Source organism: Nerophis ophidion, unplaced genomic scaffold, assembly GCF_033978795.1.
Source record: "Nerophis ophidion isolate RoL-2023_Sa unplaced genomic scaffold, RoL_Noph_v1.0 HiC_scaffold_42, whole genome shotgun sequence".
Classification (NCBI taxonomy): domain Eukaryota; kingdom Metazoa; phylum Chordata; class Actinopteri; order Syngnathiformes; family Syngnathidae; genus Nerophis; species Nerophis ophidion.
In genome coordinates this window covers 650,932-667,534 of record NW_026906964.1, presented here as the reverse complement: position 1 = coordinate 667,534, position 16,603 = coordinate 650,932, and the positions used below count along the sequence as shown (strand labels likewise).

Below are 16,603 nucleotides of genomic sequence, written 5' to 3'. Positions count from 1 at the left end.
GAGAGTGAAACAAATGAGGCAGTAATGATAATAATGTTTTGTTTTAAGCCTGTTTATGAATAATTAAAGATAATTAAGATACCAAAATGTAGCTTACATCCTCAGTGAGCTGAACTCCAGCAGTAAAGATGAGAGAAATAATGTGGAAAGGTCAGAAGTCAAATGTTTCTTCAGGTAATACATGGAGCCTCTGCTGCCACCCAGCGGCCGTTGGAAAGAATGCATACATTTTGTTTTGACCTCCTTAAAGCTGCTTTTTACTTTCTGTCCTGTTTGTGTCCAAGTCTGTAGTGTGGGCCATAGGACAGAAGGAAGACATTTTGTTAATAGACTGTGGAGGGCAGCAATACACCTAAGATGTTCTACTAGTCTGCTGGAAATAGAAAAGAGGAGAAAGCAAGATGGCGTTTGATGGAGAAAGTCTAAACGTGGGCATTATTGTTCTGTATTTTTAATCAGTGCATACATGTGCACATTTATGTCCTTTAATAGAGTAAACATCAAAAATAATTGTTTGTATCTGAATGCACTTTGTATTTAACACCACCATTCTTAAATATGTTGTTTGTAAGAATGTGGGTGTTGTTGAGAAGATGATGCAGGTGTTCTGTCCAATTTAGCTTCCTGTAAAAATGTGTTACTTATTCTAGTTTATTTGTAAAAATAAATTGTTTTCCTATATTATAGTCTCCTCCCTTTATCCAGACAGTCATTAGGACAAAAGACCCTGCGAGGGCTTTGCCCTTTCAAAGGGAAACCTATTCACTGTGGCAGGACAGTATCAAGATGAATTGATCACATTTGTATAATCGGCTACGAGGCATTTTATTGTCATTGCACAGCACTTACCTTTGGGCTGATACTGATACTGATACTGATACTGTGTTGACCAGTTTGATGATTGAATGTCCAGTACTGTAGAAATGTGTTTGGATATGACAATCCCTTTATTCCAAGCTATCAAAATGAAATGAAAAGTAGGTTCTAGAACATTATGTATGCTGACCTTGGCTTGAATGGCACATTGTCACAGCAGTGAGACCTGACCACACACCACACCACACGCTCCAAAACTGTTTGTCCTCCATGCAATCACCCCCCAGTGTTCCCAGCTGAACACAATTAAAGGAGGCTACCATGGCAACCGCACCACAGCAACAGTCCCATCCCTGTCAACACTTCCTGGTTCTCAACAGGAAGTGGGCGGAGCAATCTGCAGAAAGGGACATTCAGCATGAACTGAAGCCAGCAATCAATCAGAGAAAACAAAATAAAAACAATATAAGCAAATAAGGAAATTTGGCTCCAACAGTCAGTTTTCGTCTTTTGGTGCAGTTGACCTTGTTCTTACATTTCTCCTTCCTCCTAGAGTTCCTGCGTTGCCTTTGTGGGCGGAGTTGTGGGACGTGCACAGCTGCTTCCAATTGACCCTGGTGCTACTTAAGCAGCACCTTGACAGCTGGATGGCACTCGGCGATTCTACTCCACGCCAGTTGATTCTATGCTTTGAATATTTTGCTACCTTGGCCATTCCCAGTGCCATCCATCTTGGTGTTGTTTTGTAGTGTGCACGTCTTGTAACTCCAAACCAAGTTGACTTTATTTGTGTATAGAAGTAGCTTTTGTTATTTTTCCCAAAATGCACATTTAGTCTTCTCTTTTTCGCACCATCGTTTTTTGTTTCCTACTGTTTGGATTGTTTTTGTGAGTAGATTTCCACAGTAAAAGAAGTGTGAACAGCACTCTGACAGAAGGAGTTCCTCCAAAACGCAACACCCTTTGGCGGACAAGTATGTGATTAAATGCTATACATATAAAATGAAAGAGACAAGTGGTAGAACAAATGGATGGATGTACAGTAAAGCTCTGTGGGATGATGTACATAATTAACTTTTCCCAAACATTCCAAACGTTCCCATGTTTTCTGAAATTGATAATGTTTGAGGAATTCTAAAAAAGGGGGATAAATCATGAACAACTTTAAAAAACACTTGTCATGTGTAGTACTTGACTGAAAAAAGGCAATAATCTAAAATACCTCATCTATAAATCTTAGAAACTATGTGCTGATGTTTTTAGAAGGTCAAAGTTAAAGTCTGGACAGTTTATTTCAAATCCTGCAGTTTCATTTGCTGCTGCTGTTCTCACCAGCACACTTGTGTTTCTTACACTGGTACTTAGAAGACAATCTTTCACCACACACACTGCAACTCAACACTTTCTCTCCTGGGTGTCTTCTCATGTGTCTTTTCAAATGCTGACTTTGTAAAAAACTTTTACAACATACTGAACATGTAAAAGGTTTTTCTCCAGTGTGTGTTCTCACGTGTTCTTTCAAATAGTGTCGTTGCGCAAAATATTTACTGCAGATTGAACAGGAAAAGGTTTTTCTCCAGTGTGTATTCTCATGTGCTTTTTGAAATTTTCCCTTCGAGTAAAATCTTTACCGCAGATTGAACATGAAAAAGGTTTTTCTCCGGTGTGTGTTCTCATGTGTACTTTCAAATGTTGACTTCTTGTAAAACCTTTACCACAGATAGAACATGAAAAAGGTTTTTCTCCAGTGTGTGTTCTCATGTGTACTTTTAAATCTGGCCTCTGAGTAAAATGTTTACCGCAGTTTGAACATGAAAAAGGTTTTTCACCAGTGTGTGTTCTCATGTGTCTTTTCAAATGTTGACTTTCTCTAAAACCTTTACCACAGATTGAACAGGAAAAAGGTTTTTCACTGGTGTGTGTTCTCATGTGTACCTTCAAATTGATACTTTGTGTAAAACCTTTACTACAGAGTGAACAAGAAAAAGGTTTTTCTCTAGTGTGTGTTCTAATATGTATTTTCAAACTCTGACTTTGTGTAAAACCTTTACCACAGGTTGAACAGGAAAAACGTTTTTCACAAGTGTGTGTTCTCATGTGTACTTTCAAATTGATACTTTGTGTAAAACCTTTACCACAGATTGAACAAGAGAAAGGTTTTTCTCCAGTGTGTGTTCTCATGTGTGATTTTAGACGACAATGGTATTTAAAAGTTTTGTGACAGTGAGAACATGTGAAGCGAGTGTTGTCAGTGTGACATGTCTTATCATCTTTAGAGTCTTCATCATCAGTGTCAGGAGAGTGTGACGTTGTGTCCTCACTATCTGATAGTGGAGCTAAGAGCTTGTCTGCTTGTGATCCTCCACAGTGGTCTCCATCAGCTTCTGTTGTCATGTGTTGTGTTGAGCTGCTGCTTGGAGGCTCCCCCCCTCCCCTCTCCTCACTTTCACCTTTCACCTCATCATCTTCACTCTTCACAGGGACACCAGTCACTGGGAACTCCTCCAACCATTTAGGCTGACTGATGCCCTCTTCCTCCTCTTCCTCTTTAAAGTAGGGGGTCAGTGGGTCATCCTCTTCCTCTTTAATGTGCGGCGGCTCTTGGTCCTCCTCTTCCTCTTTAAAGTAAGGGGTCAGTAGGTCCTCCTCTTCCTCTTTAAAATGGGTTATTAGTGGCTTCTCCTCTTCCTTTTTAAAATTGGGGGTCAATGAGTCCTCCTCTTCCTCTTTGATGTGAGTGGTCAGTGGGTCATCCTCTTCCGCTTTAAAATGGGGGATCAGTGGGTGTTTCTTTTCCTTTTTAATGTGGGAGGGCTGTGGCTCCATCCTGAAGCTCCACTTCTGTTGCTCAGGGAGAAGATGTTCTTCACAGACGTCTGCAGGCCACAAGAAGACAAACACGTTTTAGAAACATCCATCTGTGCTCAGTCACACAATGCATTCAGTACTTTTACATGCACTTAGGAAAAACAAGTTATCGTATGAACTGTCTTGAAATCTCAGTGACGCACAAACACGCTGCTCTTTACAACATTATTCACAGGAAGGAAAAACAAACCAGCACAACAGGACTTTATACTATGGATAGACGGTTGATGGTTTAAAATTGATTCTGTCATATATTATTTCTTATAGAATTATTAATAGAACCGTTTTAAAACAGGCTACACAGGCTCCTAATTTAGTTGATGAAATATGCAGTAAAATATTTAATCATTTCCAGTATTATTTTCTCAAATAAAGCAACCAGATATTAACAGTAAATAAACAAGTACATTAATAATAATTGTTTCGCCAAATTAATACAATTAGAAAAGACACAATATGTTACTGCATATGTCAGCTGCCAAATTAGGAGCTTTTGTAACCCATTTTGAAATTCTTTTATCATCAATCATATACCAAATGATATATCGTGACATATATTGTTATTAAGATATAGATTTTAAGTCATATGGCCCATACCAAACATTGTTTCGCCGAGTCATTTTGTTTGGCCCACCAAATATATTTATTTTTATATTCTTTAGATGTGTGTGTATGTTTAAAATGTGGTACTACTGTTCTACATCACGTGGAAGTGTACATTTAAACCAATGTGGGTGGCACTGGGAGCAGGTGGGTAAAGTGTCTTGCCCAAGGACACAATGGCTCAGATGGCAGAAGCTGGGATTGAACCTGGAACCCTCAAGTTGCTGGCATGGCCGCTCTACCAACCGAGCTATACTGCCAGGCCACCTTAACAACATCAACACATTACCCACCGCCTAAACTAAAGTCTTAAAAAAACCAAAACATTTTTTGTTTTTTTGTCCTGTCCGGCTTCTCAGGCAAATCATATAGTTGATGTAGATGCCCATATCGCATGTTCACATTTACTTTACAAAAGAGAAGTGTAGGATACTTCTCTGGTTGCCTTATTTGTATTTGACTTCATTAGACGTATTGATATTATCATTTTGTGCTAAACTAAAGTCTTAACAAGCTGGTACGCTTCGTACTGCCTCTGTCTCTGTCACTATGTCTCTGCAGCCCCCAGCATTGTCCCACCCACACAACCATCTGATTGGTTACAGGCAAAGCGGTAAGAGCCAATCAGCAGTGCGTATTCAGAGTGCATGGAATCAGGGCTCACGGCAGAGGCAGGCAGAGAGGAGAGACGGTGCATGTTAGCAGAAAGGTGTTCAGCAGGTGAGCATAATGCAGCGGACGATCCCCATATCATAATAAACACCTCCCAGTCAACTACTTGTAACATCACTATGAGCCCGTTGACGATCTGGAGGTATAGGCGGTAGCTCAGCTCGCTCACAGTCCTCGAGGTGAAGGCTGATTAGCTTTTAGCGTAACGTTAGCTCATTTTGCGATGTGTGCGAGCGTGCGTGTGCGTGCGTGCGTGTGTGTTACGGACAGTAAAGCCCTGCCTGTCTGAGAGAAAGACAAGCATTATTGACCGATAGTTAACATCTAAGTTATTTCACTTAACCTTTTTCTGTGTTGACGCAGCAAAAAGTCAGTGAGTCCTACTCTTCCTCTTTATTGTGAGTGGAGCTGTGACTCCTCTTTCTCTCTAAGGTAAGGGAGGGCTGTGATTCATTTGTCTCCTTAATGTGAGAGCTATCTGGCTCCTCCTTCCCTTTAATGTGGGGTTGCTTTGAATCCTCTTCCTCTTTAATCTTGGGGTACTGCAGAACCTCCATTTCCTTTTTAATATAAGGGGTTGTGACTGATTCTGCTCCATCCTTGAGGTCCGCTCTTGCTGCTCAGGGAAATGTTCTTCAATACACAAGTTAGACGAACAAATGCTTAAGAAAAGTCCAGATTTACCCAGTCACATGACACTTTGTCCTGCATATATTCTGATAATGTCTCTGAGGATTTTATCAGTCCCCACGTTGACTTTCAAGATGTCAAAACCATACGGTACATCAGCGAAGCAATACAAAAACTCATGAAAAAAATAAACACAGCAGTAAAACACTTACATACAAACAAGACAGCTGCTTGTACACCCGAAAGAGAACAAAGAACAGTGTCTAAGAGGAGCATCAACATTTGCATTTAAACTGTAAAATCCTGTTTATGATTTATTTACTCTACTTATTTAAATATGAACATTTTCCTTTAGGAAACTTTTACGATTTCTGTGTTGTTGTAGCTTGTATGCTGCAATTCCCCCCTCCCCAAGATGGCGACCCTGTAGTGGCTGCTGTTGGCAGGAACTCTGTGCTCTTGTGTCATCCTTTTGTGTTTCCATCTTCTTTTCATGTGTTTATATACATATGCATATGTATATATATATATATATATATATACATATACATATATATATATATATATATATATATATATATACATATATATATATATATATATTTTTTTTTGCCTTTTGGTCCGGACCCTTTGGGATTGTGTGACAAGGGGTGGTACTTTCGTGACTTCTGCAGTGCTTTTTTGTGGACTTCTGGATCCGCCTCCCGAGAGCCTTGTGGCCATGGAGACCAGCTGCTGGGTCTCTGCCACACCAGAATCCGTTTGGAGAGACTGGATGAGATGCAGATGAAGAGACAGGACTGCGGAGCTAGCACTGACCGCCGGGACGGAAAAGCTTCACAGTGTCTTGGCTGAATGAGCAGGTATCGGAAACCTCGGTCTCCTTGGACATATCCTCACTCATCCATGCGGACTGGACACTGGCCGAGACTTGGTCGGCGGCCGAGGGTGGAGTCGGCTCTCTTGGTTGCTTTGTTGGGTCTGCTCTCGTCTCTGGCCATGCTCCCTTCACCCCAACAGACGATGGCGTGGGACACCGCAAAAGCCACCACAGTGTATTTGTTTCTTTTACTTTTTATTCATGTATGTATGTAGAAGTGTCTGGTTGCATCAGCTCTGCTCTTTTAATGTCCTTTGTCTTCTTTGATGTTTCCCTCTTACACACATGAAAGAGGGATGTATGATAGGGCTATAAGTAGTTTTTTTCCCTTGGCCTCAGTCTGGACCCCCTCTCCAGGGGCCCAGGCTGAGACCGATTTTTAATTTTTTCTCACATTCCCCCCACTTGTTTACACGTATGTATCTCACCTTTTTTGCAAGGGGCGCCGCAAGTTGGCAGACCCGTCAGCGATCCTGTTCTGTCTCCCTGGAATGTTTGTCTGACCTTGAATGGGATTCTGCTGAACATTTTAATTTCCCCTCAGGGATTAATAAAGTATGTTTGATTCTGATGTTTGATATCAACAAAACATAGCTAATTAGTAGAAATGAACTAGATTAAATCATCTCTCAAAGGTGTTGAGACATTGATGGACAGCGGAGAAGTAACTAAATCCAAATAAAAAAATGATTTTATTTTTTATAAGATATTTAGACTTAGACTTCCTTTTTATTGTCATTCAAAGTTGAACTTTACAGTACAAATAAGAACGCAATTTCGTTGCATTATCTCTTGGTAGTGCAGGATAAAAAAAACAATAAGGTGCAGATATACAGTTGTGATCCAAATTATTAAACCGCCACACAATTTTGGTGTTTTAGCTAGTTGGACATTTATTCCGTATTTTGTTTATAGTCATATCAAATAAAGATGTTTCAAATAGACAAATGCAACTCAAATCTTAACACTGTATTTTACAAAATACCAAAAAAGGACATTTTTCTTAATATCTCATTGACAAAATTATTCAACCCCTTGCAGATCATAACTCTTAAGAACAGAATTTGAATAAGGTCTTTTCAATCAGGTGTTGAACACACCTGTAGATGTGATTAGAACCATAACGAGCAACAATTAAAGTGATTGAAAAAGACTGACGCTCAGCTTCTTGTAGATGGTCAATGGTGTATTTGCAACATGGTGAAGTCCAGGGAGTGGTCAAAGAAGTCAAGAGAGGAGGTCATTTCTCTTCATAAGAAAGGATATGGATATAAGAAAATAGCAAAGACATTACACATTCCAAGAGACACAGTTGGGAGCATAATTGGCAAGTTTAAAGCTAAAGGCACAGTGGAAACACTACCTGGGCGTGGTAGAAAGAGGATGCTGTGTGCGTACAGTGGTGAAAAACCCCCGGGTAACAACTGAGGAACTACAACAGGACATTGCAGAGGGGGGAACGCAGGTTTCGTCCCAGACAATAAGGCGCGCACTACGAGATGAAGGCCTCCGTGCCAAAACTCCCAGGCGCACCCCACTTCTGACTACCAGGCACAAGAAAAATTGACTCCAGTATGCCAAAAAATCATCTGGACAAACCCCAAATGTTTTGGGAAACTGTTCTATGGAGTGATGAGACAAAACTGGAACTCTTTGGGCCTATGAATCAACGTTATGTGTGGAGGAGAAAAAAATGAAGCTTACAAAGAGAAGAACACCATCCCTACTGTTAAGCATGGTGGGGGGTCAATCATGCTCTGGGGCTGTTGCTCTGCCTCAGGTACCTGATAATCTTTTCCGTCGTCCTCACCACTCTCTGGAGAGACTTCCAGTCTGAGCCATTGCAGGCTCCAGTCCAGACAGAGATGCTGTTGGTCAGCAGGCTCTCTATAGTTCCTCTGTAGAATGTGCTGAGAATGGGGGGAGGGAGCTGTGCTCTTTACATCCGACGCAAAAAGTGCATGCGCTGCTGAGCTCTTTTTACAAGATCTCCGGTGTGTAGGGACAAGGTTATATTGTCAGTAATCTGCACCCCCAGGAACTTGGTGCTGCTTACCATCTCCACCGCTGTGCCGTTGATGAAGAGTGAAGTGTGGCTGGACCGGTGCTTCCTGAAGTCAACGATGATCTCCTTGGTCTTGTCGACGTTCAGGACCAGGTTGTTGGTTCTGCACCAGTCAACCAGATGTTTCACCACCTCCCTGCGAGATGTTGAAGATGTCTGTGAGAACCCCCGCCAACTGGTCTGCACATCCCTGAAGCACCTGGCCCGGAATGTCATCAGGTCCGGGGGTTCACTTTCCTCAGGGTATTCAGGACATCTGCTGTGTCCAAGTTGAGCGGCTGCTCATCAGAGCGAGGGGTGTTTTTTCTCGCCGGAGTGATGGATTTTCTCGCCGGAGGGGTGTTAAGTGCCTCAAACCTTGCAAAGTAGTTGTTTAGGTCATTTAGGAAGCTGATACTGTTGTCACAGGGACGGGGGGCAGCTTTATAGTCCGTGATGACCTGTATGCCCTGCCACATTTGTCGAGTGTTCGTGGGGTTCTGGAAGAAGTCCTGCACTTTCTGACTGTGAGCACCTTTGCAACCTTAATGGCACGGTTCAGGTTAGCTCTGGCTGTTTTTACTGCTACCATGTCGCTAGACTTAAACGCCTTGTTCCGAGCCTTCAGCATTGCACGCAGTACCTCACTGTTCATCCATCCAGAGTTTCTCTACGGCCCGTGTGGGGATGTTCTTGATAATAATAATAATAATAATAATAATGGATTCGATTTATATCGCGCTTTTCTATTGTTAAATACTCAAAGCGCTCACAGAGAAGTGGGAAGCCATCATTCATTCACACCTGGTGGTGGTAAGCTACATCTGTAGCTGCCCTGGGGTAGACCAACGGAAGCGTGGCTGCCAATTTGCGCCTACGGCCCCTCCTACCACCACCAATCATTCATTCATCATTCATTCACCAGTGTGAGCGGCACCGCGGGCAAGGGTGAAGTGTCCTGCCCAAGGACACAACGGCAGCGATTTGGATGTTAATAGGTGGGAAGCGAACCTGCAACCCCCCGGTTTCTGGCACGGCCGCTCTACCCACTACGCCATGCCGCCCCTAATCTGATCACACTGACATCCTCCATGCACTTCTGAATGTATGCGGACACAGACTTTGCATACTCCTCCACACATGTGTTATGATTATCGGTGATGGCTGCCTTGAACATGTCCCAGTCTGTGGTTCCGAAGCAGTCTTGTAATGCTTCCATTGCTCCCTCTGGCCAGGTCTTCACCTGCTTCACTGTAGCTTGCTTTCTGATCAGCAGGGGCTTGTATGCAGGAATTAGCATCACATATAGATGGTCTGAGGAGCCCAGGTGGGGGCGTGGTGCAGCTTTATACGCCTGTTTAATATTACTATAAACCAAGTCCAGCTTGCTTCCACCCCTGGTTGCAAAATTCACATATTGATGGAAATGAGGGAAAACTGTTTTCATGTAAACTTGATTAAAATCCCCTGCGACGATGAAAACTTCCTCTGGATGTGTAGTTTGCAGTTCATTGATGGAGCAGCACAAAGCGTTCAAAGCTTCTTTGGTGTGAGCACTGGGGGGAATGTACACTGTTGTGAAGATCATAGCACTGAATTCCCGAGGTAAATAAAATGGCCTGCATTTTATAGTTAATATTTCTACATCGGGAGAGCAGTGACATGAGACGTTCTTCCCGTTGTTGCACCAGTTGTTATTGATGTATATACAAACACCACCGCCTCGGGATTTACCAGTGAGAGTGCTGCTCCTATCCGACCCAAACATAGTTAGCTCCTCGATGCTAACTGCCTCGCCCGGGACGAATGGTTTCAGCCACGTTTCTGTGAGAAATATGGCGCAGCAGTCTCTCATCTAGATAGATAAATAGATAGATAGATAGATAGTACTTTATTGATTCCTTCAGGAGAGTTCCTTCAGGAAAATTACAATTCCAGCAGCAGTGTATTGCATATGAATCCAGCGTCAGGTAGTCCAGTTTGTTCTCCAGTGAGCGGACATTTGAGAGCAGGATGGAAGGAAGCGGCGTTCTGTGAGGATTAGCCTTTAGCTTTGTTGTTAGCCCCGCTCGGCATCTCCGTTTCTGTTTCTGATCCCACCGCTTATGTCTCCTCTGTCTGCGGTCCCCTCTGGTACTAGGCTCCGCTGCCTCACAGGCCGCTGGATGTAGCCGGCGTAGTATTCCCAGGATAGCGAGGAGGTCCAACGTATACGCATCTTTCGGTCTAATACTGCCCGATCCATCCACATCCAAAATTGTCTGGCGGTCGTACGTTACTACGGAGTGTCCACGCTGGAAGCCAGCCATGAAATTCACAGAAATTACTGGTAGATTTGCCAAAATGTTCTATTACTACCAAGAGCCTCTGCAGCCGCAGCCGAGCAGGGCGCCGCCATCTTGAGACTCAGTGTGAAAATGTATCATAGTTATGTCAGTCAGCTGGAATTAAAAATACAAATAGTTGTGCCGTTAGTCCCGAATCTTCACGGTCCTCATGGACAACATAATTAGGAACCAGTACTAAAAAAATGGTACTTGGTGTACATCTCTTATCTTCACCACTAAACCTTTGAAATATGCTGACATATGTGCTGTTAAAGGTAAATAAACAGTAGCCATATTGAATGTTTGCCTTCATTTGACCACGTGAGGTAAGGAGGACGGCCTCTAGGTCACATGGTTACACCCCAGCAATTACACTGTTGATGATTGATGAGCATTCATATTTAAATGGTGGTGTTAAAAAGCAAATATATCTCCATCTTTAATGATGTGTCCCCCGGATGAACATGTGTCACAAACATTGTATTAGATGATATGTGGATGTTGTGCTTACTTGGACTGTGATGAAGCTGTGAGGACTCAGGTGGTTTGTCTTCATGCTCTTCAGTCTTCACAGAGACAACAGTCAGTGGAAACTTGCTGACATCAGCCTCCTCCTGCCCTACAGGACACTCTCCCTCCTGACTGATCCACACTTCCTCCTCTTCCTCTTTAATGTGGGGGGGCTGTGGATCCTCCTGCTGCTGAAGGGGACGTTCTTCTTGACGAGCGTTCATCTGTTGGACGTCCGCAAGACAACACAAACAAACTTCAGCTCAGATGTGTCAAATATTTTTTAGTCTATCAAATATAATATTTTCCAAGTGGACTGACACCACTTTGTGGTGATGTTCTTCTACACATGGAATAATCATCAGTTATTGATTATTATGAATTGTGTCATTGATCCTGTTTTCTGCATTTACATTAATTATTGATTAAAAAGTAACAACTTATGGAAAACCTCCTGCTGGGATTTTAATACCGTCATGACTGCATGAAGTCAGTCTGCACGTATAAAAGTGTCATTGTGCTGCAGCATCAAGTGACGCCAACTGGCTCCTCCCACTACCAACCTACCAGCCAACCTTGACGTGCACCTCCAAAATAGTCCCACCTCACGTCAACGGTGACCAGGACTACAGAGCTGTGGTCGGTTGGCTTTACTTTTACGCACAATATCCTCTCCTTGTTTTTCCTTCTGCAAAAGCAACATTTTTAGCCCAACAGACAAGAAACAGAAGTGCAGCGAAGCACGTGTAACAAGTGCCAGCGAGTGTGGCCGTGTGATAGTATGTTGCTTGAACCTCACTCACACCTTAAGGAATGTGCTGGCGTGAGAATATATATATATATTAGGGGTGGGCAAATTAATGTGTTAATTACGAGTTAATTCATCACTCTATTAACACCTACAATTATTTGATCGCACATTTGCGTATGTTGTTTACATGCTTTTATTTTGTTAACGCCTTTTCTTAACAAGATGGCGACGCCCGGACGGGCTTCGGCGTGGAGGAGCTCTTGCTAAAGATGGAACATTTGGCAAAAATACCGGACAATTCTGCAAATTTCCTGGCTGGCTTACAGCGTGGTCACTCCGGGATCACTTACGACCGCCAGACAATTCTGGATGTGGATAGATCGGGCCGTTTTGGACTGAATGAGGCGTGCTCACTAGACCGGGTAGCTAGCATGGGAATACTTTGCCGGCTACATCCAGCGGCCTGTGAAGCAGCGGAGTATATGTGTTGTCTGTCTATTTATGAATAATGCAGACCAGGACTGTTGGCTGAGTTCTTAACGTTTGCTTTCAGAGCGTGCATATCACAACATACAAGATGCCGTCATGGCGACACACAACCTATACCGGGCTACCACGCATGCTCGTCACTCCTGTTGCATGCTGGGTAGGGTAGTTCTTTTTTTCCCTGGCTCATAACATCACAATATAGTACCATGTATATGATGCCTTCAGTTTATCAAAGCACCAAGCAAACAATCGGAAAATTCCCATCATATCAAATCCTAGATAAATGATAAATAAATAAATAAATGTGTTGTACTTGTATAGCGCTTTTCTACCTTCAAGGTACTCAAAGAGCTTTGACACTACTTCCACATTTACCCATTCACACACACATTCACACACTGATGGAGGGAGCTGCCATGCAAGGCGCCAACCAGCAACCATCAGGAGCAAGGGTGAAGTGTCCTGCTCAGGACACAACGGACGTGACGAGGTTGGTTCTAGGTGGGATTTGAACCAGTGACCCTCGGGTTGCGCACGGCCACTCTGCCACTGCGCCACGCCGTCCTATGGTCATAATTATTTTAAGTGCACTACGCAGAATAAACACAGCATTATTGATATTGCTAGAACAGATAATTTGATCAAAAATTCCCTAAAACAGCCCACTACCTGTAATATAGTTTTTTTTAAACATAAGATCCCTGATTAAAAAAATGTTTCTGCTGTTACCTCAGAAATTGCCTGTTCAGATGTTATGATTGTGGCTCAGAGATTTGTATGTAGATTATATTTATTTTCCATAACAAACAGGATAACTTAAATACCCTGGTAGTGGCAATTAGCTTAAATGTTTGTATTTACATTTTTTGAGTTGATTTTCATAAAATATGCTATTTAACTGCTACTGTTTAACAAGGACTGATTTAAATTGTGTTTGCACAACAAATGTTTTGGGGGCTTTTGTTCATGTGAGAGAATATTCCAATAAAGGTGCACTACACACTACTTTTGAATTCATTATTGGGCTTTGTGTATACAATGCAGTTAATCGCGATTAATCGGAGAAATAGTGCGATTAACTTCGATTACAATTTTTAATCGTTACCCAGCCCTAATATATATATATATATATATATATATATATATATATATATATATATACACATACATATATATACACATACATATATATATATATATATATATATATATATATATATATATATATATATATATATATATATATATATATATATATATATATATATATATATATATACATATATATATATACATATAAATATATATATATACATATATATATATATATATATACATATAAATATATATATATATATACATATATATATATACATATAAATATATATATATATATACATATATATATATATATATATATACATATAAATATATATATATACATATATATATATATATATATACATATAAATATATATATATATATACATATATATATATACATATAAATATATATATATATATACATATATATATATATATATATATACATATAAATATATATATATATACATATATATATATATACATATAAATATATATATATATATATATATATATATATATATATATATATTAGAATATTTGGGTACCTCATGATTTGATTACAAACAAAATATTGATGCATATTCAATTTGTGTGCAGTATATTAAAGCCATTTTTCATATTTAACATTTATTTAATTAAATATTTATTTTAGTCTGACTGAATAAGCATTAATCGCTTACAATTGTGCAAATAGTGTATTCATAATAACAAACATCAGTTGATTTAATTTCCATGATATGTCCACCCAATGCAGCTGAGATAGGCTCCAACACCCCCTGTCCCCCCTCGCAACCCCAAATAGGGACAAGCGGTAGAAAATGGATGGATGTTATCAAAGGAATAGAAGTGCATGCAAACATCATTTATATTTATTGTTAATAAAGTTGACACCAATACAAAATAGACCACTGCAATAATATTCTACTGTCATTATAATAATAATATTTGTAATTATTTTTTCATCCTGTAAAGCATCTTTGAGTACACTGAAAAGCGCTATACCAAATAAAATGTATTATTATTATATAATGTGACTTATTCCAGACTTAAATTTCGAGACGTTCGTTTCTTTCTAGTAACAAATATTCAATGATGTTAAGCGTGACTGTAATATACAACAAAAAACAGTTAAAGTATTAAATAAGTCAATATAATTCTCATAGAGAACATATAAAATACACTCCTCAAAAAAAACGCTCGCATTTGCTACAAAGGCCTGCTAGCGGGCTAACGCTAGCACGTTAGCTTCGAACAACATATGAGGTAAATAAGATAAATAATATGAAAATATATCATGTATATTACCTCATAAGCCGCGTGTACAAGAGAGGAGTGGAATATATTCTTCCTATTGTTACACCAGCAACTCTTTTTTGTTGTTCTGTGGCCGGGCGAAGGAAGTGTGCACCACTCACTATTGTCCCAGTGAAACACGTGTTTGAAGGAAGTGTGCACCACTCACTATTGTCCCAGTGAAACACGTGTTTGAAGGAAGTGTGCACCACTCACTATTGTCCCAGTGAAACGCGTGTTTGAAGGAAGTGTGCACCACCTACTATTGTCCCAGTGAAACACGTGCTGGGCCAACATTTGTTCCGCGGTTGAGAACACCTCGATGACGTCACACAGGAGGAAGCACAAAACAAGATGGCGTCTGGCGGAGAATACGTTGTTTTGGTTATTATGGTTTCTAGGTCTTAATTACAACGTACATGTGCACATGTGTGTCGTTTAACAGAGTAAACGTCCTTATTAATTGTTTGTATGCGGATACATTAGTCTGAGTGCACTTTGACGTGCTAGCCTAGCCTGCTGGTTAGCTTAGCTTGTTAGCTGCTAACAAAGAGAGGCGGAAGTGATCGACACATCAAAGCAGAGATCCAATGTAAGTGTAAAGTGTTTTTATTGTGTGAAAATGTCTACATTACAAATGATGTGAGTGTTGCTGAATCGGTGACTAACTGCTGCTGTTGAAGAAATATTTGTGATGTTAGAAAAAAAAAAACGATAGCAGAGTACAAGGAGGAACTTTGTTCAACAAAAGAGGAGAAGGAGCGACAACATCAACTACTGGACGCTGTTTTCAGGAAACATCAAGTTGTGTTACACATCCTTCCATCCATCCAACCATCCGTCCATTATCTTCTGCTTATCTGAGGTCGGATTGCGGGGGCAGCAGCCTAAGAAGAGAGGCCCAGCCTTTCTTTTCCCCAGCCGCTTCGTACAGCTCTTCCCGGGGGATCCCAAAGCGTTCCCAGGCCAGCCAGTTTCTAACATAATAGTGAGAGTCCAATCCATAGTGGGGCCAGCCGGAGACCATCCCGAGCAGGGACAGGTCAGCAACGCAGAGATGCCCCCAACCGATGCACAGACGAGCAGACCACCCTGGGTCCCGACTCTAGGCAGATATATATATATATATATATATATATATATATATATATATATATATATATACACACACACAATAAAAACTAAATAAGATAAGGCTCAGAATTGGTTTCTTAACCAAACCTTTTGTTGTGTACCAGAGAAGGGAAGGAGGCAACAACCAGGGCAGGACTGCGGTTTACAAGGTTCATTTAAAACCTTTGATGAATGCGTGGCGTGTGTATGCTACTCAAAGTGAATGAGTACCCACCTGCTCCCAGTTCCACCCACACTGGTTTAACTGTAACTTAAATATTGGGTTTCACTATGTAAAGCGCTTTGAGTCACTAGAGAAAAGCGCTATATAAATATAATTCACTTCACTTCACTATGTGTAATATTAAATATGTAAATGTTACCAAGGGTTGTTGTCTGTAAATGTTGGTTGTATCTTTCGTCGTAATCCAAGAGGGCAAGGCGAAGAGGCAGGTCGTGGACATGCAAGAGGTCATGGGCAAGAGCAGGGCAGCGTGGTC

At 40.9% G+C, this 16,603-nt stretch overlaps 2 protein-coding genes across 4 annotated transcripts in view; one reads left to right on the top strand and one right to left on the bottom strand.

Moving 5' to 3' along the window:
- The window catches only part of LOC133546754 (gastrula zinc finger protein XlCGF52.1-like), a 111,284-nt gene extending 96,123 nt beyond the window's left edge, over positions 1–15,161 (bottom strand). The window contains exons 1-3 of one of the 3 annotated variants that reach the window (XM_061892572.1): positions 15,003–15,156; positions 11,352–11,574; positions 2,200–3,692 (exon numbers count right to left, since the gene is read on the bottom strand). In XM_061892572.1, coding sequence (XP_061748556.1) covers positions 2,335–3,692; positions 11,352–11,574 — 1,581 coding nt within the window. In that variant the 5' untranslated portion in view covers positions 15,003–15,156 and the 3' untranslated portion in view covers positions 2,200–2,334. Of the gene's footprint in view, positions 1–2,199; positions 3,693–11,351; positions 11,575–15,002 lie in introns of those variants that run through there. The other 2 variants (XM_061892573.1, XM_061892574.1) reach the window with 2 other exon arrangements.
- The window catches only part of LOC133546752 (gastrula zinc finger protein XlCGF57.1-like), a 732,377-nt gene that overhangs the window by 105,160 nt on the left and 610,614 nt on the right, over positions 1–16,603 (top strand). The window lies entirely within an intron of this gene.